The sequence below is a fragment of the Corvus cornix genome, chromosome 18, assembly GCF_000738735.6.
Source record: "Corvus cornix cornix isolate S_Up_H32 chromosome 18, ASM73873v5, whole genome shotgun sequence".
Lineage (NCBI taxonomy): Eukaryota > Metazoa > Chordata > Aves > Passeriformes > Corvidae > Corvus > Corvus cornix.
Window position 1 is genome coordinate 5,275,469 of NC_046347.1, and position 27,601 is coordinate 5,303,069.

The 27,601-nt window shown below is 45.8% G+C and overlaps 2 protein-coding genes and 1 long non-coding RNA gene across 3 annotated transcripts; 1 reads left to right on the plus strand and 2 right to left on the minus strand.

Moving 5' to 3' along the window:
* Nucleotides 1–100: 100 nt before the first annotated feature.
* On the minus strand, nt 101–11,068 carry NUP85 (nucleoporin 85). Its single transcript, XM_039562569.1, has 19 exons — nt 10,959–11,068; nt 10,775–10,868; nt 10,506–10,668; nt 10,096–10,166; nt 9,718–9,761; nt 8,907–8,976; nt 7,898–8,019; nt 7,440–7,574; nt 6,999–7,121; nt 6,548–6,679; nt 6,082–6,188; nt 5,722–5,805; nt 5,484–5,549; nt 4,858–5,009; nt 4,658–4,775; nt 3,262–3,362; nt 1,514–1,665; nt 873–959; nt 101–284 (listed from the first exon to the last, which is right to left on the minus strand). The coding sequence occupies exons 1-19, from the start codon at nt 10,989–10,991 to the stop codon at nt 183–185; spliced, it is 1,956 nt and encodes a 651-aa protein (XP_039418503.1). The 5' UTR covers nt 10,992–11,068; the 3' UTR covers nt 101–182.
* Nucleotides 11,069–12,401: 1,333 nt separating this feature from the next.
* Nucleotides 12,402–16,741, minus strand: LOC104694307. Its single transcript, XR_752711.4, has 2 exons — nt 14,913–16,741; nt 12,402–13,393 (listed from the first exon to the last, which is right to left on the minus strand). It is a non-coding gene; the product is annotated as an uncharacterized LOC104694307 (long non-coding RNA).
* Nucleotides 16,742–17,000: 259 nt separating this feature from the next.
* Nucleotides 17,001–24,536, plus strand: SUMO2 (small ubiquitin like modifier 2). The gene is made up of 4 exons (XM_039562375.1): nt 17,001–17,197; nt 18,543–18,674; nt 21,719–21,790; nt 23,314–24,536. Exons 1-4 carry the CDS (start codon nt 17,177–17,179, stop codon nt 23,374–23,376), a joined length of 288 nt encoding a protein of 95 aa, XP_039418309.1. The 5' UTR covers nt 17,001–17,176; the 3' UTR covers nt 23,377–24,536.
* Nucleotides 24,537–27,601: the final 3,065 nt, after the last annotated feature.

The window sequence follows — 27,601 nt, forward strand, 5'->3', positions numbered from 1 at the left end:
GAACAAGCAGCTGTAACATTTTGATGCAGCTCCTTCACAGAAGTTAAAAAAACATCTATGTAAAGTTGTTTATGGAAGACAAGAACAAATGACCAAGCAATCTGCAAAACAAAACATTTAATCTTAGAAAAAGTCAGTTTATGTACAGCAAGCCCCAGAGGAAGAGGAACACCCTGCAGTCTTCAAGACCCTTCCACAGTGCCTTCTTTGACAATGACTCGGGCGAGGTTCCGTGCGAGAGCAAGTCTCAGCATTTCCACTTTGGTTGTCTCAACATCATCATCCTGGAAGGGAGCACAGCCTGGGTTAGGGGACTGCACACAGCAATGAGCTGGTGACAGGGTCTGTCTCTGGGTGTCGAAAGTAAAGATGCAGGTCAGTAAGAGGTAATTAATTACCTGTTACAGGGACCTCCTGAGAAGAGCAAAAGCTACATTTCCTACTTAATAGCTCAACCCAAGGCAGCATTGCCAAACCTTTTCATTCCCTGGATGCTGCAGGGCTTTGCGTGTGCAGCAAACAGTTCCCTGTTCTGTGCCTGGAATGCTCAAGAGCCAGAGCTGCTGGATGGCAACAGCTAAGCTCTTCATTGCCCATGTAATGTGCAATTATTTATCTTGGAAAAGCATCATGGTCCAGTGCAAACCATCAGAACATGAGGAGTAGGAGCACTCCTGCACTGGGTTTGTGAATACTTCAGTCTCTTGTTGATGCTTCATTTGGCTGCCCTGAACCCCCTGTGCCAGTCTCTGTGATTTGGGCTGTCCCTCTCTTAAGCCCTCACTAGGAATGTAAATGCAGAGCTTCCCTCCCTGACCCTTCCCATGGCCCCCCTCGATTCATTATCCAGTTGTCCTCAGAACTGGGGCTACCTGGAATTTCTGCTGATCTGGATTCCCTGCTGTCAGATCTTCCAGGCATCGCATCAACTCATAAGTCTGCTCTGCTGAAAATATGACCTGTGGAAATCAAAGTATTTACTGAAAAATATCAAGTTGAAGGACATCACACAGGCTGAGAAGATAATACAGTTGAAAGGAAGAGAATGCTTTTACACTCCCACAGATCCATTCTGACCCTTCAAATCACAGGATCCAAGGATAATTCAGGCTGGATGTGACTTTGGGAGGTCTGCAGGAGGTGCCACCTCCTGCACCCAGCAGGGTCAGCTATGAGGTCAGAGTGGCTGCTCTGGGTCTGTAATTGCTGAATTGTCCTTGTCGTGATGGATCTTAACAGAAAAACTCTGCTTAGAAGAAGGAAGCACTGGAACAATCTTCAAGCCAAGTACCCAAAGGAGCTGGATGCAGCGTGTGCTTAAATTACCAGTACAGATGAGTTCCACTGCTGTTGTAAAAGCAGGGAACCGAGGTCCCTGAGTGTTCCCACTGCTGGGACACTTGGAGCTGCCATGGACAGGTCCTGGCAGGAGCAGGAAGGGGATCACTCCTACCTTGAGCTCCCTTTTCAGGAAAAAGAAGAGGCCCCCTGGGGGGTGTGAGCAGGACCTCACCTCCTTCTGTTCCAGCAGCGGCAGCGCGTCTGTGAGCAGCGTCATCCAGAAGGAGCAGGGGGCGATGTGAGCCGTCATCAGCGTCAGCAGCAGCCGCGCCGCCTCCGGGAACCGCTTCTCCCCGTACAGCCGGTGGAACTCCCGGTACTTCCCTGCCACGGGGGGAGGGAGCGAGGCATCAGGGGCTGCTGGGCCCTGGGAGATCCCTCTGCTCCCACAAAGCACGTGGCAGAACCACCCCCAACCAAAATGAGCCCAAAGCAGCCCAGTCTGGGGAATTGGGAATCTGGTGCATGAAGGAAAGTGACAGCAGAGCCTCCTGAAAGGGCAGCCAAACCCTGCTGCTGTTCTGGGTGAGCTTCAGGGTTTCCATCAGCCTGGTCAGTGGCTGCTGCTGCCTCATGCTGAGTGTCTGCAGGGGAGCAATGCCCCAGTGGCTTAGAGAGCAGAGAGAATGTCTTCTTTGAGGTCACAGAGTATCAGGAGGTCTGAAAGGCTGCACTGTCTTCCTGGTTGTTCAAATGGAAACGGGGATCTTTGTTAATAGGGAAAGTTCTGCTTTTGCTAAGCATTAGTGAGATCAATATCCAGCATGAGAGAAGTGGCTGAGGATGGAAGTGGGGTTCATTCTGTATCCACTAAACTGTCACAATACGGGAAGTTAATGATTCCCATTCAGATTCACCTTGACTAATGCTTGAGCTCAAGGCAGAGACATGGGAAAGTTGTCCAGCAAAAGTACACCTGATGTTCTAAAAAGCCCAAAAGAAAAACAGGCAGAAATATTTTCAGGCCTTTTAGGATTGTTTATAAAGAGCAGCAAGGGAAATGGCTTCTCTGAGGCTGACAGCATCACTAGATGATGCTAGGCATGCAGAGTTGAGGGATTACCAATTTGGTAAGTCATGTTCAGCTTCTAGACCTAACTCAAGATAAGCTTTAATGAAGGAAATTCAGCTCCAGTCTTGCAAGCTGGACCAAGGGGAAACAGATAAAACTCATGCTCATCCCTCCCTTGTAATGGTGGCATCAGGTAGAGAGGAGTCAGTCCAATGCTGACAGCTATTCCAAATTCCTATCAGATTCTGGCCCCTGAAATGGAGCTTCCTAACTCACAGCATCAGACAAAGGGATATTTTATCTCAATTTCCTGTTTTGGTCCATGAATCAAAGGCCTCAGAGCAGCTGCAGGCAGAGGGGCAGGTTACCACAGCCTGCCTTGTGCCAGGCAGAAGGAAGCTGTGGTACTTGAAGGAAATGAGCTGGAGGCCCTCAGTGTCTCTTGGCACAAGTGCTCAGTGAGAGGGCAGGGAGGGCTCTTGTTCCAGTGAGCCTGACTGGCACACTGAACCCACACACTGGAGACTTTGGAGAACTTGGTAAAATTATAACACGGTCAACATAACTTAAAGCAGTGGATTACTCTTCCAATGAACCCCCTAAGGCAGCATTGGTTAGTATTCCAGAGCCTGTTGACGCAGTGATACAGTCTGGAAGAAGCAAGGAAGGGGAAGTTCAGGAAGAGTGTCAGGATTCGAGCCTGTCCTGCTCAGAGTAGAGCAGGTACCTGGTGTGAGGGCAGTGGTAAATACCACCCCTGGTACAAGCTGCATCCCAAACCACATTCACCATTTGCTTTCCCCTCATCACTAAACCAGGAGATAGCCAGATGGAAGAAAGCATAAATCCAAGTAATTCCATGGAGTTCTCCATAACAGACCAGTATGGACACTGTAGGCAGCTCTCACCAAGGAATGTGAGCCGGTCACTGAGCAGCATGGACGGACCCAGATTGTCAATGAGGTCCAGGTCAGAGAAACACCCCCTTTCACAATAGTCCTTAAGGAATCTGGGGAGAAAGTTAAGGAAAAGCTTAGAGAGAAGGACATCATCCACATCCAGTCTGTACCTCCTCATCCCTTCCCAGAAAACTTGACTGTACAGCTCAGTTCCATCTCGATCGACCTCCCCGAGGGTTTCAGAAGTTGTCAAACATTCCCTGGAAGTGGCCAAGGAAGTGGTGTAATGTACATTTAACAGACACTTCATTGATTCTTCACATTCTGTGGTAGTTGAGATCTATTCTTTAAAACGAGTAAGTGAAGGAAGGCAGGCAGGAAGCTGAGGCTGGTGGACGCATAAGTAACACTCCCAGATCGTAACAAAAGCTCTGTTTTTCTGCTGTGTAAAAAAGTTGATAAGCAGCAGGAACAAAAACAATGCTAAAAGCTTTTCATCTGTTTTGTTACAGCCTCCATTATGCTGCTTTCTGCAGAGCTGCTTCCTGTGATGGTTTTTTTTCATCCTTCTGTTGAAGGAAATGTAACGATTCCCACTCCCTCAAATAAACGCAAAAACCCCCCAAAACCTCAGACCAGCAATCTCTTACCTCTCCTTTTTCCACTGCTGAAGACAGAGTGTTGCCTGGCCACCTACCCAGAGTGTAATTTCAAAATTATACTCTTAACTATGCAGAGATTGGTCTCTGCCTATTTCCAATTAGCAAAACCCACACAACATGGATTGTTACAGATTAAAAAGCATAAAGAGTTGCCAGAGCTTTTGTTGAGGCCTGAGCCAAGTGCCAGCATTCTCCTCACTTTGATAACAACCCTCCCACCCCAGAAAAGGTCAGGAATTTTGAGAGTCTCATGCAAAGCCAGGGACATGATAAAACCACTCCTTGATGCTAATTTTTAGTAGAAACGGCGGCTTAAGTGACTGCCACTGACTTGTTTGGAGGTTGTGAACTTGATTATAAATAATCTGCTGAATAAAGCACAGGTGGGGATTATCCTCCACCCAAATCAGCCCCCTGGGTCACTGTCCAGCCCATCAAACAGCCGTCACAGCAAGTGAAGGGCAGAAAACAGAAGTTGTTAAAAGAAATGTTTATCCAAGCAAGGTCTAAGGGGGTTGGACTCTCAGATAAAGCTGTTCTGTCTCTAGATGTCAGGAAGGAAAACAACACAGAGAAGGCACAGCTGGGGGTACTGCAGGGGAGAGCACCCGAGGGTGTTGTTTTCTGGTCCAGAAGAAGGTGCCTGGCCCCACCTGCAGCAGTGGGAGCTTTCCTAGCCCTTGGCACAGCAGCCACCTTTCCCCTGTCCCCCCCCAGCCTGGGAGCTGCTGGCTCAGCCTCACCGGTCCGAGATGAGGGTGGCAAAGGCTGCGTCCTTGGCCCGGATGCTCCAGGACAGGGCAGAACCCAGGCGGTTGTTCCGCAGCGCCTTCATAGCCATGATCTTACAGATGCTGCGCACTTGGGGGGAAAGGAGGGGAAGAATTAGTGTCAGAAGGTTCAGCTGGATCACTGCAAAACAGTGAGACTGAAAATGCACCACCTTGTTCGTGCATCTGCCTCTGCTCACAGATCCTCAGCACCTTGAGGGCCTTCTGCTCCGTGCTGAGCGGGATGCGCTCGATGTGCAGCTCCAGGTACACTCGGCCGTACTCCGGGCAGTGGTCGAAGTAATCCACCCCCAGCTGCCACAGGCTGAGAGAGGGGAGAAATCACCACCATTCCAACCCTAGAAATCTTCAATGAGCACAACAGTAAAGCCCCAAGGAGAATCTGAGCCTGCATTAATAACTGTTAGCTCTGATTAACTCTGTATTCAGTCCTGAAATGGCTTTTCCTTTCTACCCCATGCCAGCTCCCTGTAACATAACTTTGGAATGCCACAACTTTGGAATACGTGCAGCTCGTAAGAGCTTCAGTGCAAGGCACTCTGCACAGTGGCAGGAGTGGCTGTGCCCAGGTCATGACATGTGAAGGGCTCTAACAGCTTTTGTCTCCATTCAGGAAGGGAAATGTGCCCATCTTGTACAATCCCTTAGGGACACCTCTGCTGAAATTCTAACAGTGGCTGCTCTAAGTTTTGCCCTTTTACTTCATGAACATGCAGTTATTTGTTTTGGGTGCCTCAGTGTTAGTCTGTCCTATGAGTAATAAAACAAAAATTGGTACCTGTGATGGGAGAAGAGTCCTGAGGCGTACTCCAGCAGGAGGAATTCCCGCATATTTGAACCAAAACTGGGGGGGAAAGAGAGCAAATATCCAGATATTATTATTTGCATCTCACTGGAAAAACCTGCTGACTTTATTTCACAAGTGCTTTCAATTTCTGCAGCATGTTTTCTTTTGTTTCTTTTTCCTCTGGGCTATCTCAATCAGCTTTATTCAAATAACGTAAATAAATACTTACTAGAGATTGTGAGACTGCAGGAGTTTGCAGTGATCCAACAGGTCAGTCAGATGAGCCACAAACCACCAGTTGCTCAGGACAATGCTGTGTTTGAAGCAAAAGAAAAAACTAAGCCTACCACTGCCACGGACTATGTCAGGTTTTCCACAGGCCTTTCTTACCAATACACAGCTCTGTTACAGTGCAAGGTCTGGCTGCAATGTCCCAGACCTAATGGAATACTTTTAGTTGCTGCCAGCTTCACATATTTTTGCTAAATTCCTTGCAAGGATGACCAAGGCTCTGTATCCATACCCCCCTGCCCCAAATACACAGAAGCAATCCTGTAGAACTAGAGAATCAAAAACCTTAAAACTCAACCTGCATTCCTTGATCACTTGATGCATCTCAAATTCAAAGGCTGCCATTAAAATCATGTCTAGAGGCTCAGGGCTGCTCTCTCCACCCAGGAACAGGTCCATACTAGACTGTGGAATGAGATGACAAGACATGATAAATGCAGAAGCAAGACATTTGTTTGGATGTAGCAGTTATTTTATGTGAAATAACAGGTCATGGAGGCTGAACACATTAACAAAATGGAATTTTCCTTATTTTAGCATAAGGGAACTGAGAAAACAATTTGCAGGAACAAGACTGGCAACATTAAGACACTGAAAAGTGGGTCTTCAATAATTATTTGTCAACTTTATCAGTCTCCCAGTCCTTTTACAAACTCCAGACAACATCTTACAGGGATGTAGTTGCTGTAAGATTTTTCCTTTCAGTGCAGTAACCCTTGTGTGCTTGCAACAGTAGAGAATATAAGAATAATTGTATTTCCTACCTGTGCATAGAACCGCAGCTCCAGCGGCTTCACTGTTGGGTGGGAATACAGGAGCCGGGTGACCAGGAAGTGATACCATGTGGTCATGAGCTCCTTCTTCTCCAGAATGGCATCCTCATCTCCCAGCAGGATCTAATGGGACAAAAACACAGCAGGAATGATGCAGAGTAAGCAATGGACACAGCTGCACTCCAGCTCTCCAGAGGCATTACTCCTGTTCTGCAAAGGTGAGGATTTAATCAAAATTACATAATAAAGATCCTTCTCACAGCCCAGTTTCCAAATCAGCCTTAGGGCCTTGGACAGGGAGAGAAACCCATGTGCCCAGGCTGGCAAACAGAGGATAGGAGACATACTAAAGTTACTTATGGCTACACTGGGTTCCTGAAATCCACAATGACGGATTCAATACTTTAGTCCAAAGTTTCCTTTGTTCCCAGCAAAAACACACCTTGCAGATGGACTCCATGTGGGGATTGGAAGCAAAAGTTCCATCCTGTAGATACCGCTGACACTCCTCGTGCCAGTGCTGCCACTTCAGCTCCAGCTCTGTCAGTGTCTGGGTGTTGCCAAGCTGAACAGAGGGAATAAAGGAAGACAGGGAATAAAGGAAACACCGAGTCAAATCACACCAGGTTCTGGGGCCAAACTCACAGTAACTCACTGATAAAAAGCTAAACATGAGGCTGCCTGTCATCTTTCTAGGTTGATTTGTCACCTAACATGCTTGTATCTGAACTGTTGCGTCTTTGGGCAATTCAAGAACACAAATATTGTTACTGTAAAGGAGTAAGACTGAGATGTTCTAAAGGGGAACAAATTGTTACACAAGGGGACACAAGACAGTGGATTTTCCCAACAAACTGCATGAAAAAACACACTTTGTACATACACTGGGCACAGGCATCTTCTTCATCAAGTCATCTAAGATTTTGTACATGTTCATGGATGTGGGATTGGCACTGGCTTCCTTGGAGAGCAGGTGCCGTGCTTCGTCCATCCGGCCTTGGAGCACAAAGACATCCACCTGCAAAAACCCCCTGTCCATGAGCTCCACGCTGGGCAAGGCTATGGAACACCCAGGAAAGGAATCAAAGGGGAATTTCAACCTCTGATTCAGGCAAGGGAAGTGGAATTAAAATGTTTACACTGTAGGCACTGCTAATTCAAATAACAGTGTAAGGCTTGATCTCTATGGGTCATGAAGGATGATGACGGGAATGAGAATGGCTTCATCCTAAAGCCTACACAGGCAGACAGCAATGAAGTGTACAGTCCAGCAGGGAAGAGGAAAGAAAGCCCAGACATGAATTCCCTTTGTTTAAGAACCTTCCAGGTGGTGATACTCACCACGTTCCAGAAGAGCTTGTGTTTGGATGGACTCTCGCTGCTCAGAACTTCCCGGACCATGCTGTCCACGTCACACACGTGGAGCCGCACCCAGTCCAGCAGGCGCAGCAGGAGGGGCCCAGCTGTGCAGACAAGATTTCCCTCTGTGAGCTCCCACGTGTTTGTTCCCAAACTGCTCTCACACACTTTGTAACAGTCTGACACCACACAATGAGATTTACTGACTGGATTTTCTACCTGCCACCCCCAAATTACAGAGTTCCTTAAGCAGAGAAGCCCTGGGAGCACCCGGCCTCTGACAGATTTTCCTGTGGCAACACGGTCCAGTAGAAAACCCAAACTTGAAGAAATAAGAAGTGAGTGATTCAGATCATAAATCTTGCAATGCCAAGAGACAAACAGAATATTTCTGTTTATTTTAGCATCATTTCATTATTACTAACTGAATATGAGGAAGAAATCTGGCACTAGATGATTACTTTAGATTAAGTAACCTATAACTTGTGAATCTCTCCTGAATTCTGGGACTGTGTAAGTAGCACACTGGTTTGCATAATCTGATTTCCTTCAAAAATTATTTATTACTTTAAAATGCCAATGTAAACAGACTGACTTCAAAAATGGCAACCTAAAGTAAAAGGAGTTGTATCACAGCTGTGTAAATGTCCGCTGGCATTGACACATTTGATGCTCAAAGACATGTTTAAGCTTGTAAGTAAAAGAGATTGGCAACAATTTTTGATATCCCTCTTCTTCATAACCTTTCTGACAAAGAAACAATTTAAATCAGTGAGGGAGAAAAATAAAAGGCAAATTGAGTAGTTTGACATAATTCAATATAAAGAAGGCAATTAACTGAGGCAGAAAGGGTATTAAAAGGCTTATTGACACTCTGCATATCTCTAAGACATTAAACTATGGCATAGTGAGTATGATATACATTTTTAAACAAATAAATATGCAAAGAAGAAACCCTTCAGTCTTTATACCAGGATAGTTCACAGCTCACCTGCAGCTGCTTCAACAAACAGAATCTCACACAGGTTCCAGATCAGCTCCATCGCAGAGAGAATGGAAACCTGAAGGAAAGCAGGGCCAAGTTTCAGAGCTAGTCATTATTCCAGTTGGGTTTTTTAACCACACAAAGGCATCTGCTGTCCACAGCAATCAGTTTTTACAGAGAAATATCATACTGACAATTCAGAGATAAAAATTAAAAGACACAGGCCACAATTTCACACTTTTATCAGAAAACACTGACACTATGTACTGAAATGCAGCAATAATCTCTCACCAGTGAGCTATCTAACTGGTCTTATTTTCAGCCTTTCTGCACTTTTAAGACTCAATACAAACTTTAAAGGAAGAAAGGCCAGTGAAGCAACATCACTGCAACTGATAGGACAAAACTGGTGTGAGCACTCTGCTCTTCCCAGAACACTCCCATGGATCTGACAGCTCACTATGAACACCCAGAGGTTGCTACGAGGCTCAGAGGCAGCTGATTGGAATCTGAGTGTTTGAGAGGTGAAACACCACACAGGCAAGTCTGAAACTTTTCTTGTCAGCTTTGGGATGACAAGAAAACATCACATCTACAACAGCAAATATGTTTAAGACATGGCAGTGAATTGAAGTGTTAGGCATCTTTACTGTTTTAGAAATACAGGAATTAGCTATTTATTTCCATTTATTCTTGGTCATGAACTGCATCTCATATATAAGGCAGAGTTAAATGTGAAGCACCTCATGCCACAATGGTGGCCTGGTGAATTCACCAGCCAGTTATCCACGCTCACCCTGACACGACTGCAGATTACCTGAGTGCTGTACTGGCCTTGCAGGGCAGGGTCCCGGGTCGAAACTGAGGGAAAAACAAGGAAAGTCAAAGAGCAACATATTTACCTTTGACAGTCCCTTCTGAGCTCTGAGAGCTTTCCATATATCTGCCACATGAGATACAAAAAGGCTGCAAGTCCCCAGAAAATCAGTTACAATACAATAGGAAGAAACAGTCTCTGACCAGATTTACAAACCAGCTTGGAAATCTCCAGCATGGAAATGGAGTCTTGTTAATTACTGAAACCTACACATGCTATTGTACGGTAGTTGCAATAAGTTACCATTAAAATACTACTTTCATAATTGCAACTGGTGTTTCCTTTTCCTGCAGTAACAGAACAAACAAACAAACTTACCAGCTGCCTGGTGCATGTCCTCCATGCAGGCCCTTATCACTGACCGGTAGTTTTTACTCACTTGAACCAATCTGCCAAACACAGAAAAACTTTGGTTGGAGTGAGCTGTTAAGAGTGTTACTGTTATGCTCCCTAAATCCTTACAAGTTTCTCTGCAGCAGCAACTCCCAGTACCTGGGTGGATCCAGCTGGAATCAGTGAGACTGTGCCACACTCTACCAGCGTGATTATTGGAAGGATCCGAGCCTTGCTTTGTAAGATCCCCGCAAAATGGTCACTCTATCTGCCCCACTGCTGATTCCAGAGCTGGTCAAAGCAGTCTGGCCAGCGGCACTTGCCTCATCAGCCCTTGGCGTTGACCCGGCTGGAGAAGGGGCAGCGGGTGCCTCCCACCCACCCCATCCACTCACTGCGCCTTCCGCGACTTCCCCGCCAGCTCCTCCTCGCTCCGCTGCAGCCCCATGAAGATCCCGTGCGACTCGTTGAAGAGTTTCCGCAGCGTCTGGATGTAAATGTCCTGATCCCTGCGGACCACGAAGACGCGGGAGGAGCTCGGCGCTCCTTCCCCGGTACCTGCAATAGAGCCCGTCAGCACCCGGGCAGCAGTGCCCGCCCCTGCCCTCACCCCGGAACCGGGACGGGCACGGAGACCGGGACAGGCCCCGGGAGCGGGACCCACCTGCGCGGCCGAAGAGGGTCTCACACACCAGCACCTCCGCGGGGCCCCAGGCGAAGCAAAGCTGCCGGGCCGATGGGTCCGCGCCCGGCACCACCTGTGGGAGGACAGTGTCCATTAGCGGCGCCCCGGCCCCGCACCGCTCATGTCCCCGCACCGCCCGCGGTCCCGCCCGCCCGTCCCGCACCACGAGCGGCGGCTCCGTGTCCAACTCGTCCATGGCGGCGGCCGCGCTGCTCCCGCTCCCGCCTGCCGGGGCTCCGGAGGCCCCTCCGGGCTGCCCGCGCCGCCGCCTGCGCGCCCCGAGCCCCGCGCCCGGCCCGGCCCGGCCGCTGCTGCCCCGGCGGAGCCGCCGCCCGCGGACGGGAGCGCACAGGGAGGGACCGCGGCTCTCCGCCGCTTCGGGGCAGGCGCCACCGCTCGCCCCGGAAGCGCCGCCCGCTCCCGAGGCCCCGCCGGGGCGGGACGGGCCCCGCTCCGCCCCTGCCCGAGCCGCCGTCCCCAAGGGCCGGGCCGGGCAGGGGCTGCTGCGAGCAGGCAGTGGGGGCTGATATGGATGCGATGCGATGCGATGCGATGCGATGCGATGCGATGCGATGCGATGCGATGCGATGCGATGCGATGCGATGCGATGCGATGCGATGCGATGGATGAAATGAATGGAGGCTGCCCCATCACAATCTGCCTCATTTTCTTGTCAGGACAGTTTCAGTGCTGGGTGGGAGCATTGCTGGCCCTGGGTGTGTAGTGCAGTGATGTAGCTGGCCAGTCAGCGTCCAGATTCACAGAATGGGTCAAGCTGGAAGGACCACAAAGGGTCATCAGGTCCAAAAGCCCTGCTCCAGCAGGGTCATTCCAGAGCACACGGCATAGGATTGTGTCCCGACAATTCTGGAATATCTCCAGTGAGGGAGACTCCACACCCTGTCTGATCTCTATTCAAGTGCACAGTCACTCACACAGTGTTGTTTTCATGCTCAATTCATTGACTGATTGCTGTGTAACAACCAGTGTCTCCTACTTCCTTATGCATGTCAAACACGTGCGGGTAGAGGAGCCTCTGGGATGTTGAAGGTGATGCTCTCTGGAGCTCTTGGGCACTGATAAAGCTGACGAATCAAATTATGTGCTCTGACTTCAGTGAGTTGCCTGCAGGTTGGGGAAGGACTCGTCATGAAGCAGGATCGCAGCAGGAAGAACTCCCACTGTGCCTCACTCACTCACTCCCTCAGGGTCCAGGAGGAGATTGATATCCCCTGGATACTGGGCAGAGGAGCCTTCTGAGGCTGCTGGAGGCTCATCACCTTTCTGTTAATGCCAGGAGCTCACCTACCATGGCATTCAACTCAATAACCTGGTGCGATAAAACACTAATGGCACCCCACTCCTCCCCTTCTGCTCTCCTTCCCACTCCTGTGTACTCCTCCCTTTTTGCCGGTGCTGCCCAATAACCAAGTTCTTCAGCAATACACTTTTCAAGACAAGTATTAGCAGTGCTGCCTTGTTGGTCTTACAGCTGGAAACCACCAGTCCCTCTTAGGCTGATGCCTTCCCAAGACCCTCACTAAAAATTAACTTTTCAAAATAATGTAAATCATTTGCTGTCCTCATATGACAAATGCTGCAACACTCCATGGCTAAATTGCCCTTTTTTACTTATCAGCTGCTGCATCCATCATTTCCAATAAAAATAAAGCCAGCAGTTATCTCTGGGAGGAGCATGTCATGTCACCAGTCATGCTGAGAAAAGGAAGTGGTGTCTGTTCAGGTCAGAAGGAATGAATTTTTGCAGGTAGAACAATTTAAATGCTCAGAAAGCTGCTTGAGAAACTGAAGACTCATCAGTTTAAAATCCCTCATTGTTTATTGTGGGTAAGGGTCTGTGTTTTGTTATTTGAGGATGTGCCTGTATTTGAATCTCTGCTGTACAAAGTCAAAATCACCTATTGTCTTACACAACGGTGCTGCTCTGTGCTGCAGACTTTCTGAGGATGTTAGTGGGCATTCCTAGATCCAAAATACCATTCCACGCATCACTAAAAGGCTCTAGAAGCAAATCAAAACCGCATGTCTGAAAACCCGGGAGTACGAGGCCTCCTGCCACTGTTCCTCAAGGCTAAGGTGCTGCTTTTATAACTGCAGCAGTTTCTTGTGAGTGGCAGAACATCTTCAGAACATCCATGTAACACTGTGTAGGGAGCCACCATGTAGGAGGTGGGTCTAGGAGTGGGACAGTGTCCTCTGCTGCTCCCAGATCCATCTGTGTAAAGACACTGAAAGCTGGAACTCTTTGATCTTCTCCTGCTGTCTCTTGGCACACAGAGTCCACTTTGCTCACTCCCTAAAAGTGTCAGTGGCTTTTCATATCCGCAGCATCTGTTGTTCTTAAATGGATGATTCCTGGGGAAATCATCTTGGGAAAGGTGAGTTTTAGTATGAAATCTTGACATTTTTCAGTCCTCTTGAACACTGGCTGGAGCTCTGCATGTATCTAGAAGGGAAGCCTTCCTGTTCACCTCTCAAGGAGGCTTCTGTGCCTCTCCAGTCCATGTAAGTAAGCAAAACTGGGAGTGTCTGTGTCAGTGGAACTTCACATTGCTCAAAAAGGCTTTGGAGTACAGGCTGTGGGTCCAGCAAGGAAAGCAAAGAGAAATTGTGTGTTTTACAGTCAGGAGAAAAAGAAAAAAAAAAAAAGGTCTGACGAGGATAGGAGTTACTAACTTGTGAAATAGGAGGTTTGGAAGCTATTTGAGGAACAGAGGGAATGATTAGCATCATGAACAGGGAAGGCACAGCACAGGCAGGGCTGTAGGCTAAAGGTATTTTCTATTCCCAGGGCTAAGCCACAATTAATGAAGAGCAAAGCCTGAGTAAAGCACTCGGACCTGCAGGGTCTGAGCCAGTAACCCGACACAACTCATTTACACCTCCAAATTACTGTTTGCTTTCTGTTCTTGCCTTGGACTCAGTGCAAAATAACACCCAGTTCTAAAGGGGCTGGAGTTGGTTTTGTAGGCTAGTGCTTGCTGATGTGCCGGAGCACACACCTTCTGCCTGTAGCTGTCTTGGTGTCAAAAACCGTAATGTTTTAAAATCCCAGAGTGAAGGGCATATATATGGAATGCCTGTGCTCCCAGCCCTCTTCATCGGAGGGTGGAGAATTAAGCCAAAGAGCTCAGACAGATCTAGATTTCTTCCTTATAAAACTGCAGTACAATAATGAAATAAAACAGGGAAATATTTTAAGAAACAACACGTGGAATTTTTTTCTCCCACAGATGGAATTTCTCAGGAATTCTCACTGTGATGCTTCCCCATTCATTTCCCTTCAGCTCGGTGCACCGAAGAGGAGGAGCTCAGAGGGACAAAAAGCTTTGCTTTGCTCCCCTCTGCTGCAGCCCGGACCCTGCAGGAGCAGGGCCTTTGTAGTTCCCAGTGTGGCTTCTCCCCCCGCCGCTCGCTCCCAGTGCTGCCGTCTGGCCAGTTCCTTTACAGGTTTTAGCAGTGATTATTGTGAGCTCCAGTTTCTCAGAGTTTCCTCTGTTGCTATGTAAAAAGAAAAGCCACACAGAGATGAGGTTTGTAGAAACCTGCTCTGTGATTTGGGATTTGTGATTGGTGGTGAGACCAGTGCTGGTGCAGCTGAAGCCGTTTTCAGCCTTTCTGAGCACGTCTAACTCCCATATGTTCTCATAAATTCTAGAGTATTTTCCTGTCTCTTTTAGCACATTTGTTCTATTTGTGATGCTGCCTTAACGTGTGTCTTACTTGATGCCAGTCCTGCCTTCAGTTCTTTCATGCCACGCTCAGGCCTTGGCCAGTTTCATCCCACCTCCTCAAAAATCCTCCTCCTGGGCCTGCAGCACAGGGATCTTCACGGAGGGAGGGGGGAGAAGTGACAAGAACAAAATACAACAGGATCATCAAGCCCCATGATGCCCTTCCTCACACTTCTCTGTGAGTGTGTAATATGTGAGTGTGAGGAAGGGCATCATCTCTAAAAATAGAACTTAAGGTCCATTGGGAATCGCCACTCGTCTTTTGTTCTGTGAAGTACCCCATGGGTTTGGAGTTTTGCTTTAAAAAGCCATGAATGAGGTAGAAGGGCGGGGATTAAGGTGCTTTGTTTCCTTGTTCTTACTAGTAGTTCTGCTTCTTAATGGTGGTGATGGAATTGAGAAGGCCCAAACCACGTTGCCCATTGTTTTTCAGAGCTCAAATGAAAGGAGAAGGGAGATCACAGGAGCCTGAGGCACCGTCACACATGAAGGGGGATTTGGGTAAAAGCACATGGTCTTCTCCAGCCACGGGTGCTTCTCACTTCCCATTACCTTAAACAAATAGAAAAATAATACCATGAGTAATTCAACACAGAGAAAACAGGCAGGATCAACTGATTGATCTTTTGATGATAAATCAAGTAAATTGACACAGGTAGGTGTGGAAAGCAGAGCTCAAAGGAGGATCTGTTTGAGTCGCAGTCACAATTTGAAACAACATCTGTTGCCTTCTCGGGTCAAACTGAACATTTCAGTGCCTGGGACTTTTTCAGAACTGACTCATAAAGACCCTTCAGGAGGAGTAAAATACTAAAACTAAAAGGTTCTATGAAATTTCAGGCTAAATTTTGGACTGCAACGGATGGTAAAAGACTTCAGTGCCCACGTTTTGTGGAAGCTCAGGTGGCTGCCTGGGCCTCAGGTAGGACCGTGGCTGTGCCATTTTCTCAACCGTGGACTCAGATAAAGGTTTGGTTTCAACTTCCTCTGCCCAGTGGGTGTTACTCTTCTGCAATTTCCAGAAAATTGCAGTAAAAATGCAATCTGTGCTCAGAAGGGAGGAGCTGGAATGTGAAGTAACATGACAAAGGCAGAGGAGAGGGACCAGAACTGACAGGGAAAAGCAAATCTGCAGCTCTGCCAGTAAGTGAAGTTTCTCTTCAGTCGACATTTCACTACGTGAGCAGTTTACTCTGGACAAGGAACATCTCTGAAATGGTACAGAAAGTTTTGTCCTGCCAGGAGCAGGGGGAGTGTGACCACACGGCCACCTCGGTGTCACAACCCAGCACGTTCCCACACAGAGCAGCACTGCTGTGGAATGATGTCCACCTGGAAAATCTATCCCTGAGGGATTGACAGGGATCATTTTTGTGGTGTTTCTTTTCCATCTGCGTGATATAGAGAAACATTTGGCATATTATGGTGGCAGGCGTAATGCTGATGAAAAAAGACACAGGAACTGTTTTGTGTGAACCTGTGAGATCTCTGAAGTTACTGAGAATTGCCTCCTCCCTTCCATCGGAATGAACTTTAAGAAATCACATCATTGGTGGTATATCCTCTGATTTATGTAGCGTAATTTATGTAGTGTATTTGTTGGGGTGCTGCAGGAGCTCGGTTCCCTCACGGACATGGCATCTCTCCCAGAACAACCCCCTTCACAGGGACAGCCCACGGTCTCAGGGGGCTGCCACACCATCAGCGTCCTCCATAACACAGCGAGGGACACAAGCAGGAGGGAGAGATTTGATGACCCACAGACAAGGGTCATCACAGAACCACAGGATCAATGAGGTTGCAAAAGGCCTCTGAACTCAGGGAGTCCAACCTGTGCCCCAACACCACCTTGTCAGCCAGAGCATAGCACTGAGTGCCACGTCCACGCTTCCCCCAAATACCTCCAGGGACAGGGACTGCACCACCTCCCCGGGCAGCCCGTTCAGTCGGGCTGGGGGTGGTCGCGGGGAGATGTGTGTGGAGAACCCCATGTGAGGCACTGACGAGGCACTGAGGGGACTGTGGCAGGCGGCCCGGCAGCTTTGAGGAGCTTTGAGGAGCTTTGAGGAGATTTAAGATTTGAGGGGGCCAAGGATGCCGGGGATGGCCAGGGGAAGGTGCGTTCGGGAAGGGTGTGGAGTGAGGCGCGGTGCGGGGCTCTGAGGGCGACCCGGCGGCCATTTTGCGAAGGACAATGCCCGCCGCGCGGGGCGGGGCGGGGGCGCGCGCACGCAGCGCGCGGGCAGCGTGGCCGCGGGCGCGCGCGCGCCCCTCCCCTCCCGCCGCCGCCGCGTTATGTAACGGCCGCGGGGCGGGCGCGCGCTCCCTCCGCCCCCCCTTTCCCCCTCCCTCCCGCCTCGCCCCCCCCGCCCGGCCCTGGCTCCGCCCCCTCCCCGCGCGCCGGGGCCCAATGGGCGGCGGGAACGCGCCTGGGGGGGAGGGGGAAGCGCGGCGGGTGCGCGCACGCACGGGGCAAGGCGCGGCCCCGCGGCTGTGCGTGCGCGCTCCCGGCCCCCCCGCCTTCCCCTCTCTCTGTGTCCCTCTCTCTCCCTCTCTCCGCCGCGCTCGGCCGGCTCTGCCCCCCCTTTGTGCGCGCTCCGAGCCGCCCCCGCATCGCCGACTCGCCATGGCCGACGAGAAGCCCAAGGTGAGGCCGGCGCGCTCCGCAGTTCCCGCCGCCGCGCTCGGCCCCTCAGGCGGCGGCCCCGGCCCGCAGCCCCCGCGCCGCCTTTGCGCGCCATTTTCCTGCGCGGGTGGGGGGGGCCGAGGCCGCGGCTCCCGGGGCGGGCGGGGGATCCCCGGGGAGAGGGGGGGCGAGCCCGGGCCGCCTTCCCGCCCTCCGCGGGGAGAGAGGCAGGTCTGGAGGCGGTTGTTGCTGCCTTCCTCCTCCTCCTCCTCCGCGGCCGCAGCATCCCCGCCGGCCGCCTCGGCAGCCGCTGCCCTCACGGTCCCCTCACGGCTCCGGCCCCTTTGTGCCGCCTCTGGCCCCACTCGGGCCGGGGGAGCCGCGGGGGCTCCGCTCCGCACGGCAGGAATTAACAGCGGCCGCCGCCGGGGGGTTGGATTTTTTTTTTTTTTTTTTTTTTTTGGGGTAGATTTTTTTTTTTTTTTCTCCCTCCCCCTCCTTCCTTTTTTTTCCTCCCCCACACGATTTTTAAACCGAGTTCGAAGTGGCGGAGGGCGCGGGGCCGCGCGCGGGCTGACACATGGCGGGACCCGGCTCCCAGAAAAGAGGGAAAACAAAGCTGGGATGGGGGTGCCGGGCACCCCCGGAGCGGGACAGCCCCGATCCCCGTCCCTCTGCCCTGAGGCTGGCCAGAACACGAGGGACCGAGCTGGAAGTTGATCCTCCGCAGTTTTCCGCTCCGAGAGGGTCGGGCTGCTTGATGTGGGTTTTTTTTAAACGTTTTCTGAAGAAGACGACTTGGGCCGCTTCAGGTTTTATCACCATTTCAAATATAGCCCTTTAAAGTATCTGTAAAGTTTTTTTAATAAGTACGTCAAACGGTAGGAGAAAGTTTGAGATGCAATGAGAAAGAGCCTTGGTGCTGGTTGGGATCACAGTTATTATAATACAAATCAGATATAACAGATCATAGTTATAACATAAGTAACTTAATTCCTTTCCGAGGGAGCACTGGTGTTGCACATTGTTTTGCTTTTGATAGAAATAACTTTTTTTTTTTTTTTTTTTTAACATCTGTTTTGAACGCCTGGCCTGGTAATTCTTCATTGCTAAATTTCCAGTCTGTAGGATGACAGCTAATATCAGATTTTTTTTTTTTTGTATGTGGCTTTTTTCTTTAAATTTTCAACTGAAAAGTACTGACCTTTATTCCCTAATTCAAGGTTTCCAGTCAGTAAATAGCCATAATATATTTATTTCCTCCTTATTAATAACCTGTTGCACTTTGGTAAAATGTTAACTTCTTGTTTCATACCTTTTTTTACAAAGTGTTGGTTATTTTTTTTTTCTTTTATTTCCTCCACAGGAAGGAGTGAAGACTGAAAACAATGACCACATTAATCTGAAGGTGGCAGGGCAAGATGGGTCTGTGGTGCAGTTTAAGATTAAGAGGCACACACCACTTAGTAAACTAATGAAAGCCTATTGTGAACGACAGGTATGATCTCAGGAAAACGGTGTCTGGGGGAGAACTGCTCTCCACAGGGATAGAGGAAGACAGTTAAAGTCTTAAAACTTAAGTAAATATGCAAAATGATAGACGTTGAACAGAAACTAATTGTGCTGTGGGAATTGTATTGTCCTTGGGGTTTGTTACAGGGAGGACTGAGAAGGTTGTGACAGGAAACGGGTGAAATAAAGATCTGTTGTCATGTGTGAAATCTGCATTTATAGGTGGAGGCTTCTGGGAGGTACCTGCAGCTCTACTGCTCAGAAATACTAGTGTGGAAAGGGTGGGTTTGGGATGAACTTAGGGGACAGAGAGTTGAGTGATAATCAGGGATTTTTACAGCTCTGAGTAACTCCCTGGACTGGTCATTGACTTCTGATTTATTAGCTTAATTGTAGTGAGATGAGAAGTTGCCTTGAGAAGGAGCTTGTACATTTAACGATGAGCTTTGTTTTTTCTCTTGTGGCCTGGTTGACAAATGAATCTTCTGAGAGACAAGTCCCCTGTATTTGCTGATGTGGTGGCAGCTGCAGCCGGTCTGTGAGGCTGCAAGCAGCTATTGCAAGTTTTAAAACCACCTGTTTGAGTAGAGCTATGGAACTCTTCCTTCTGAAACATCTGATCAGGGAAATTTTGTCTTTGTTATCCATGATTTTTTTAAATTACTGTCTGTCTTTAAAAAGTTCTAGCTCTACAAAAGTGTTTCGAATTCGTGAATTTTTAATTTTTTAAACACAAATATTCAGTTTTACTATTACTACAATAAAGTCAGTATAACATATTGGAGCAACTATTTCATTACCAGGAAAAAAAACCCTGTAAATCACACAGAGAGTAGTAAAACCTCTTCAGTTTACTCTGTGTCACAACAGAGTAGAAGTAAAGACAGGAAAAATCAGCTCTTACTGAACATATGAATATGTACTTGTATGAGTGTTCTGAGGAGAAATTTGTGAGTGTTGGAAGCTGTGAGTTTGTTTTTCCTGCCTCAGTCATACAAACTCTTGTTACATTTTGCAAATCACTATGTTGCTTTTTCCAGTCATAGAGTGCAGTTATATCTGGCATTCAGGGAGTTTGAGGATTAGTTATTTGTCTATAAAGTCCTGGGAAATAAGATTTTAAAAGTATCATTCATTTCTAGTTACTCTGAAACAAACAAAAATAACATACTAAGTTGTCTTAGATTGCCAAAATGTTTACTCTGCTTAAAGGAAAACAAAATCAAAGCCAGCAAAAAACCCCCAGATTGGAGGGGAAAAATCAGTAAATCTTGAGAATGGGAGACTTTTTTTCTGATCTCAGTTGTAAGCAGTAAGTATCCAAAGAATATTTTTATGGAGGTGGATTTGTCTTTAAATTTTATTTCTTAGGTGCTTACTTCTGAAATTTTGCTTAAAAACATTTGTATTGCATGTCTCTAAAAGTTAGATTTTATTCATGTATTTATTTACCTAACTAGGTACACCCCAGCTTAAATCCTTAAACTGTGGACTTTAGATTTAATTTTGGAGAGGTGGTAGAGAACTTAGCAGTTATAAAGGATGATAATCATCTGTTGTGTGTAGTAGATTTAAAATGGAAGTAGCTAAACTTGAGTGATCTGTTGAGAAGATCAAGAGTATTTTGTGATTATTTTAAATGGTGAAAAAATCATCCATGGACCATACTTCATGTTTTGTGGACACTAAGCTCACCAAAGTACAGTTTTTCAGTATGTTTTCAGCTAACATTTATTTAGTTCATAAAGTTGTCATGAACCTGGAAAAAACCAACACACTGGGAATAGGAAATACGTGTTTTAAGAAACACAATGTCACAGAAAAGGGCTCAAACCAAATGTTGCTGTGCAGAAATGTGTTGCTGCCATGAGACTGAGCCACACAGTTTCCTTAGACCAGATGATGTTCTGAGTGAACACTGCAGTGTCTTGGTCATGCTGGAGAAGACATTTTGCTGTGAACTGTAAAGTTAATTAAAAAAAAAAAGTTTACTCACATTTATTAAAATATTTTTCCTGACAAATCTACTCCTCAGAAATAATTACTACATTGTTTTCTGTTGTGTGTGACATCCGCTCTTGCCAGGCTGAATGAAGGCTTCTCTTCTAACTCAGAGATGCCAAAGCACGACGCTGCAATCCATTGGATTGGCTTCAAAACCAGACTGGGCTTCTTGGCTATTTAGATACTCTGGAGAGAATGGATAGAACTGGAAAGGAAGTTTGTATCCCCAAATTTCACTGACATGCCCTTGCAGAATGTGGGGTGCTATAAAATACCTTGGAAAACTCACTGGTGATTTTGGAGCTGATGTTATCAGTCGGAGAGGTTGTTTGTTACTCCCAAGTTACATTTTTCAGTCTGTTGGCTCAGGTGAGAATGAGAGATGTTCTTCTAGGGATGGAAGAGGCCAGCAAAATGAGTGTTGTGTGGTAGAAATGCTTATCTAGAATACTGCTGGGTAATTTGTGGAAGTAGAAAATTCCTTCATTTTTTCCATCTGTGCACGGAAAAACTTTGATACATTGATTTCTTGATAATAGGAATTGGAGGTCAAAAAGTTCCCATTGCTTACTCTTTGCTGCTGAAGACTTAATTTTGTTGTTGCATTTCTGGAAGAAATATTTCAGAATACCTTTTTCTTTGGAGAAGATCAAAAAGAAGTATTGAGTATCACTGTTCATGTTACCTAGAGCGTTGCACCTAGTTTTTAAGTGAATTACTCAAAAGCACAATAAACCTGCTGGCCTTTGGGGTGTAGCAGAAATGGCTTTATTTTAACTCAGTCAGTGGGGGCACTGTTGCTTCTCACGAGTTGTTGGACACAATGCAATGTTTAATACAAAACAGATTGCAGGGATTTGGAGTGAAATGCCTAAAAGTCAGGGCATGAGGGGAGAACAGAATCTCTGTCCTGCATAATGGTGGCTTTTAATGATGGTGCTGCAATTCAGTGACAAGTTCAAGAGTAAACTACTGAGTACTTTGACACCAGATTTATTTCCCTTTGTGTTGCTTCTCTTTGTCCAGGGGTTGTCAATGAGGCAAATCAGATTCCGGTTCGATGGGCAGCCAATTAATGAAACAGACACACCTGCACAGGTAAACAGCACAAGCAAGGCTAAAGAACTACTTGAAATTCACTGCAGGAGTTGATGCTTCTGTTTCCTGTCAAATACTTATGTAAATGTGTATATTACTGATAGAACTGGATTTTTTTAATCATTATTTTGGTGTAACTAGTTTGGGATTATTAGAAATAGAATCCAGGACTTTATTTAGGGTTTTGAATAATAAATCTGTATCACTGTAGTAATAAAACAAAAAAATTAAGTACAGTGTACAGATGGTGAGTCCTGTAAAACTTTCACTTTATTAGGTCATGGCTCTGAGATAAGGATGGTAAGTTAAGAACTGAGTTTTTCTTGAAGCAATGGCTTTATTTTTTATATAAAAGCTTGCGAGGATGTTATCAGAGATCCTGTTTGCAAGCTTGCATTTGTAGTACAAAAGTACTTTTCTGTTTGTAATTTGAAGCTGTTTCAGCAGCATAAAATTAATGAATATGGTGAAGTTTGGGTTGTCTGTAAGTAGTTGAATGAAGGCCATTCCAAGAACAGAATGGTTCCCTGTGGCTGTGGAGCATTTTTCTGTCCTGCTCCATGGAGCTGTGTTTAATCAGCTTGACCAAGTGATAGTTTTATCTGCTCTTTAGAACCACTTGTTATGAAATAATGGACTTTAGTTTTTAGTTCTGAATTTTCTAAGCTGTTGCTTCAAAGATTGTGTGTCTTATGGCCCCAATCTGTGTAACTTTTTAACTTGGAAAACTGATAATTCAGGCAACAGGATGATTTTTCTCTCCAGCCATGTTTTACTGAAGCTCAGATCAGTCTGTTTATATCTGTGGTCAATGGCATAGACCATTTTGATTTCCTGAGCAGCAGCTGAGTCTGTTTAGAAATATAACTTGCATTAGTTACAGCAGTTCCTTCAGTTTTGGTACAGATTTTGTCAGTAGGTGCCATTAACATCCCAGGAATATCAACTGTAAAAATTAGGGTGAAAAAAGAGAATTATATTAATGAAGTATTCTGCTCCTCACTGGCAGTTTGTTACATGGCTACATGCAAAGTGTTTTTAATTTTTTTGTGCTTGACGATTCTTGGTTTTACTGCCTGGTTGGGCAGAGGCCTTAATTCCAGTCTGCTTCCCCAGGGCTGTAGCCATTTGAGCAGCAGCAGCCAAGTGGAATTGTGGCAATGTTCTGAGGTAAACGGAGGGAGTAAATAGGAGAACAAAGGTGCAATGGCAAAGCAGGCAACAGAAATGAAATATTATAAATCTATTTCTTAGGAGTCACACAGTGTACCCTGAAGTTAGTACTAGAATTTGTTCTAGGTCAACAGTTATCAATTGGCATTTTTTTTTCTGTGATGTCTCTTTGCTTTTGAGTTAGTGAGTTTTGTTAAATGTACAAAGGGATGGTGGTGGAGGGGAGTGGGGCTGCTCTAGTTAAGTTGCATAGCAAGTAAACATAAAAAGTCAGGAACTGTAAGAACAACCCAGGCTGCTGTAGAGCTGTGAGAAGAGTTGAAAGCCCTTTTTTCTTTTTTCTGCTGTAGTTGGAAATGGAGGATGAAGATACAATTGATGTGTTCCAGCAGCAAACAGGAGGAGTTTACTAAAACAAACACACAAAAAAGATCCTGCTACTTTCCTCTCCAGAACTGTGCTACCACAGGCGACACTTCACAATTAGAAAAATGAGACTTGGTTCAGCCACATCCTGACTACTGCAGTATAGTTTTCTCTCTTCTCTCTGATTTTTTTTTCCTATTCCTTTTATTGTACATAAAGTAACTGGTGATGTGCACAGACATAATGCATATTTTTTTTTAACTAAATGGCCAATGGTATGTTTTGATCAACATTTAATGGAGATGGGGTGGGAAAACAAACTGGTTCTGTGAAAATGCCCCTCTCTCCGTTAGTGGCATGCTCCTTCTACTTTTACAGAATCACAGAATAAGCCGAGTTATCTTTATATTCCAGTAAGTTATTTTGCTCTCACTGTTCAAAACAAAAACCTTGCATACCTTGTTTGATTGGATAATTTCAATGTTTTTCTTTTATCATTGTAAAACCAAGGGCAATTTTATAACTTTTTTGTACGTAGCTGTTACATGTAGAGCAATCTCTGTCTAAGTAGGGGTAAATTACTCTTTAAAAAAAAAAAGGCAAAAAAAAATCCTAGATAGTTTTCCCTTCAAGTAAAACGTCTTGTTGTTTAAATAAACTTCTTGTTTAAAATAACCAGCTTTCTTTCTTTTTCTGCGGAGTAATAGTACTCAGCACCTGTATTTCTTTCTCTGCAGCACTTTATGCCTCTCAAATCTCAGCTTTCTCTGTGGTAAGTAAGCATAATCCCCCTTGTCTAGGCAGAAGACTGTTGGAAAATGAAAGGCTTCCTTGAGACCTGTCAGTCAGCAGTTGAACTGGAAATAGAAGTCAATTTTCTCTTACTTTGATTTCTTTTTTTTTTTCCTTTCTTTTTTTTTTTTTTTTTTTTTTTTTTTGGTGAATGCTCTGCTAAGCCAAAACTGTTTGATTAGGCAAACTGCAAAATACTGAACTACTTAGTAATGCCTTTGGGTTGAGCTCTTTTTGTCAGTCTTTAATACAAGCATCAATATTGTTGTTGCAGTAAGACTCTGTATTTGAATGCTTATTGATGTAAACATTAAGTTAAAGAGAGCAAATAATTTCATTAACCATTCAGTTTACCATGGTATCAAATGGGAGATGCTTGGAAATGTAAAGCAAAAATAAAAAATTGAGTTCTGTTTTTGGGTGTATTTAGCTATGGTGGTGGAGGTTCCAAGCTCTGCTTTACCCCACTCTGCTGTTCTGCTTGGAAGAGGGGAAGAGGCTGGAAGTACTGAAGGGAGATACAGTGATGGCGGTGTTTTTCACAAGTCTTCCACAGTTCTCGAGTTCTTGGGGAACTTCTTGGGGAAGTTTAGAGGTTGCAGTGAAATCCATGGACGTTCGTGGAAGATTATACACCTGTCAAACCCACAGCCCATGTTATTCTCTGATGTCCTAGGAATGTTCTGATATTTTGTAGTGTTTGCAGTAAGTTAATGCTCTTTTAGGTATTAATTTGTTAGAAGAGGCCACACTTTGGTGGTATTTTTTGTAACAGTTAATTCAAGGAATGATTATTACATGTGGGGCCTGCTTGAGCTGAAAGTTCTGTGGCAGAATGATGGGTGTGTGCATTTAGCTGATGAGTTGTGATCTGTTTGTCTTCTGTCAGGAATAACACATTTGATGCTACATTAGTTACATCTAATGGAGATACAGGGAAAATTAACATCTGTTTTTGCAGTTGCTTTTGACTCTGTAGCTGAAGAATGTAATCTACTGTGCCTCTGTTTTGATTGAAGGAAATGCTACTGCTAAGCAGATTACTTCTCATTCTGGGATGTATCTTGTAGACTTCTGTGGTGTTTTGCAGGATTGAAATTCCCTCTTGTGAACAAATGTATGCATAGCCAAACTCTAAAAGGCCTAGAAAAAACTACTTCGAAGAAAAAAAGAGGGCGGTGGGGGAATATATTTCAACATATTTCCTAGGTTACACATGGAATACATTGCTCTTTGGCTTTAGGATCTCTGGCTTTTAAGATGGCTAAACTTCTGATATCAGTGTATAAAATTCTTTCAACTTGATGTCATGCCAAGACTTTTTTCAGGAGAAAGCTATCTTTATCTTGTTTGGCCCAAAAAGGTGTTTGGACTTGCTTTAGTTTCTGAAGAAAGGGTGAGGTCTCCTTAAATACAATTTTTTTTTCAGCTCAATTTAAGATTGTGAAGCTCAAAGCTCCCTGTTGTATCTTGCCTTTTACTTTTTATTTCCTGAGGCAACAGAAGTCAAGTGACAGGTACTGAAGAGCTTTTAAAAGCAATATCTTCATTTCCTGAATTAGTCAAGCATTACTTCATCTGTCATGAACTTATGTGCAGCATTCACCTACATTCCTCCATTTTTCACATCTTTTGCTGTTACCTGGGCTTGCGCATGTTCCTGAAATGATTCTTCTAACAATGCTGAATGGTGTTTGTTATGTTAGGTGGTGACTGCAGCCAAAAACTGATAAAATGGTCTTTTCTGAGACAGTTTCTTGGTTTTTTAATCTAATCATGAAAACATCTCAAAGAACTTCAGGGACGTAGTTCCTCAAGAGCCTCAGAAGCTGAATTTCTGTTAGTGTAGCAAACTGAAGCGGGCTGATTTCTGATTCTGGTTCTGATGCATAACACATTTGTGTAACAGTAATGCAGAAATACTGTCCTTAAAAAAAAATAGCACTCTTCCTCCATGGTCATGCAAATACTCTCTTTATGTCAGAACTTGTTTTTGTCTGTACTCCTCTGGTGCTACAGATTCACCTGTGGATTCCTGATTGCTGGACCCCTCAGTGGTTTTACTGTGACTACCTCTTAGCTAAGGAAGCTGCTGCTGGGGGTGAGAATTTGGAAGTGGTATGGAGTACAGGGATATGGACAATTTGGATCAACTTATTTGGAGTTCCCTTTGCTGCTTGGCTTGGTTTGTGGCAGTTCGCAGGTTTACAGTGGTAGCCACATGGACTTCTGGGAGTCCACGTGTCGGAGGACAACCGGGCAAAGAGATCTTGTCAGGCTAGTTGTGAGGTAAGTTCTTCATGCTTTGTTAAGCAGCTGGGATCTTTTCAAGAGCCTGGGAAAATTATATTATTATCCACAATTTTCAAATAATGTGTTCTAAAGTGATTGCCATGCAATTTAGTTAATATTTCTCCCATGGTTTTTAAATGAAAAAAGATGGAGTAATTCATAATTGGATCCAGTTCCCGGTGAGTTCTGGGAGATGGCTGGACCCTGCCTTCAGCCTGTGCTGGGGTTTTAGTCCCTCAAATTAGTTATGGACATGACCAGTTACTTAAAAATAGGTAACCAAAATTGTGTCAGGTACCTTAAGTAAGGCATTTTTATTCATGTGCAGGGGAGATAATGACAGATTGAAATCACAGCTGCTTTGGGTGGCTGACACTTGAAAACTGGTGCCTTGGTTTATCTGCACAGTGGGGATCACACCCACCCCAGGGGGCTCTTGTGGGGGTCAGTGTTAACTGGCCTGAGGTGCTGGTTGAACAGGGGTTCAGCAGTGCAAGGCTGCTCTGACATGGAATCTTCCAAGCTGCCAGGACTGTAAGGAAATACTCCATGTGGTAACATGAGATTCTTGTACTGGCGTATGGAGGTGTTTTTAACAAAAGAAAAATCCCTGAAGTAACACTAAGATAATTGTTGCTTCAAGATAACTGCAATATCAGAACAGAGACACCATCTCTGCAAGGGTTAAGGTCAAAGGGAGATGATTTTTCAGCAGGAATTTTCCTTTCTAGTACCTTCACTTCATTACTTCCGAGTCAATGTAACTAAGTGCTGTCATTTGCCTGGTGGATGCTGGTTCTATTGTGTCTCTTACTGCAACATTAATGAAAAGGCATAATGTGACCCGCTCAAAGAGAGGAGACTTCCTAGGCTTCAGCCAGCTGGAAATAACTGAATTTCTAAGGAATAGCAATTTGTTTTCAAAGCTAAAAATGACAAGATGCCTCCTTGGTCGTCATGTGAACAATAAATCTGAGTATTTTTCTTAGAATTCTAGGTAGTGGCCTCTTCTCATTACATGTGTGTCAGCTGCTGTGATGGACTCTTACAGAGTACTAATCTAAAAAATTTAAATAACTTGGATTATTATTAATTATATTACCATCATAATGCATTTAACTCACTGGTTTATTGAGGTTTGTTCATTCTGCCTGCAATGAGTTTCCAAACAATGTGTTCTGGTAGGGA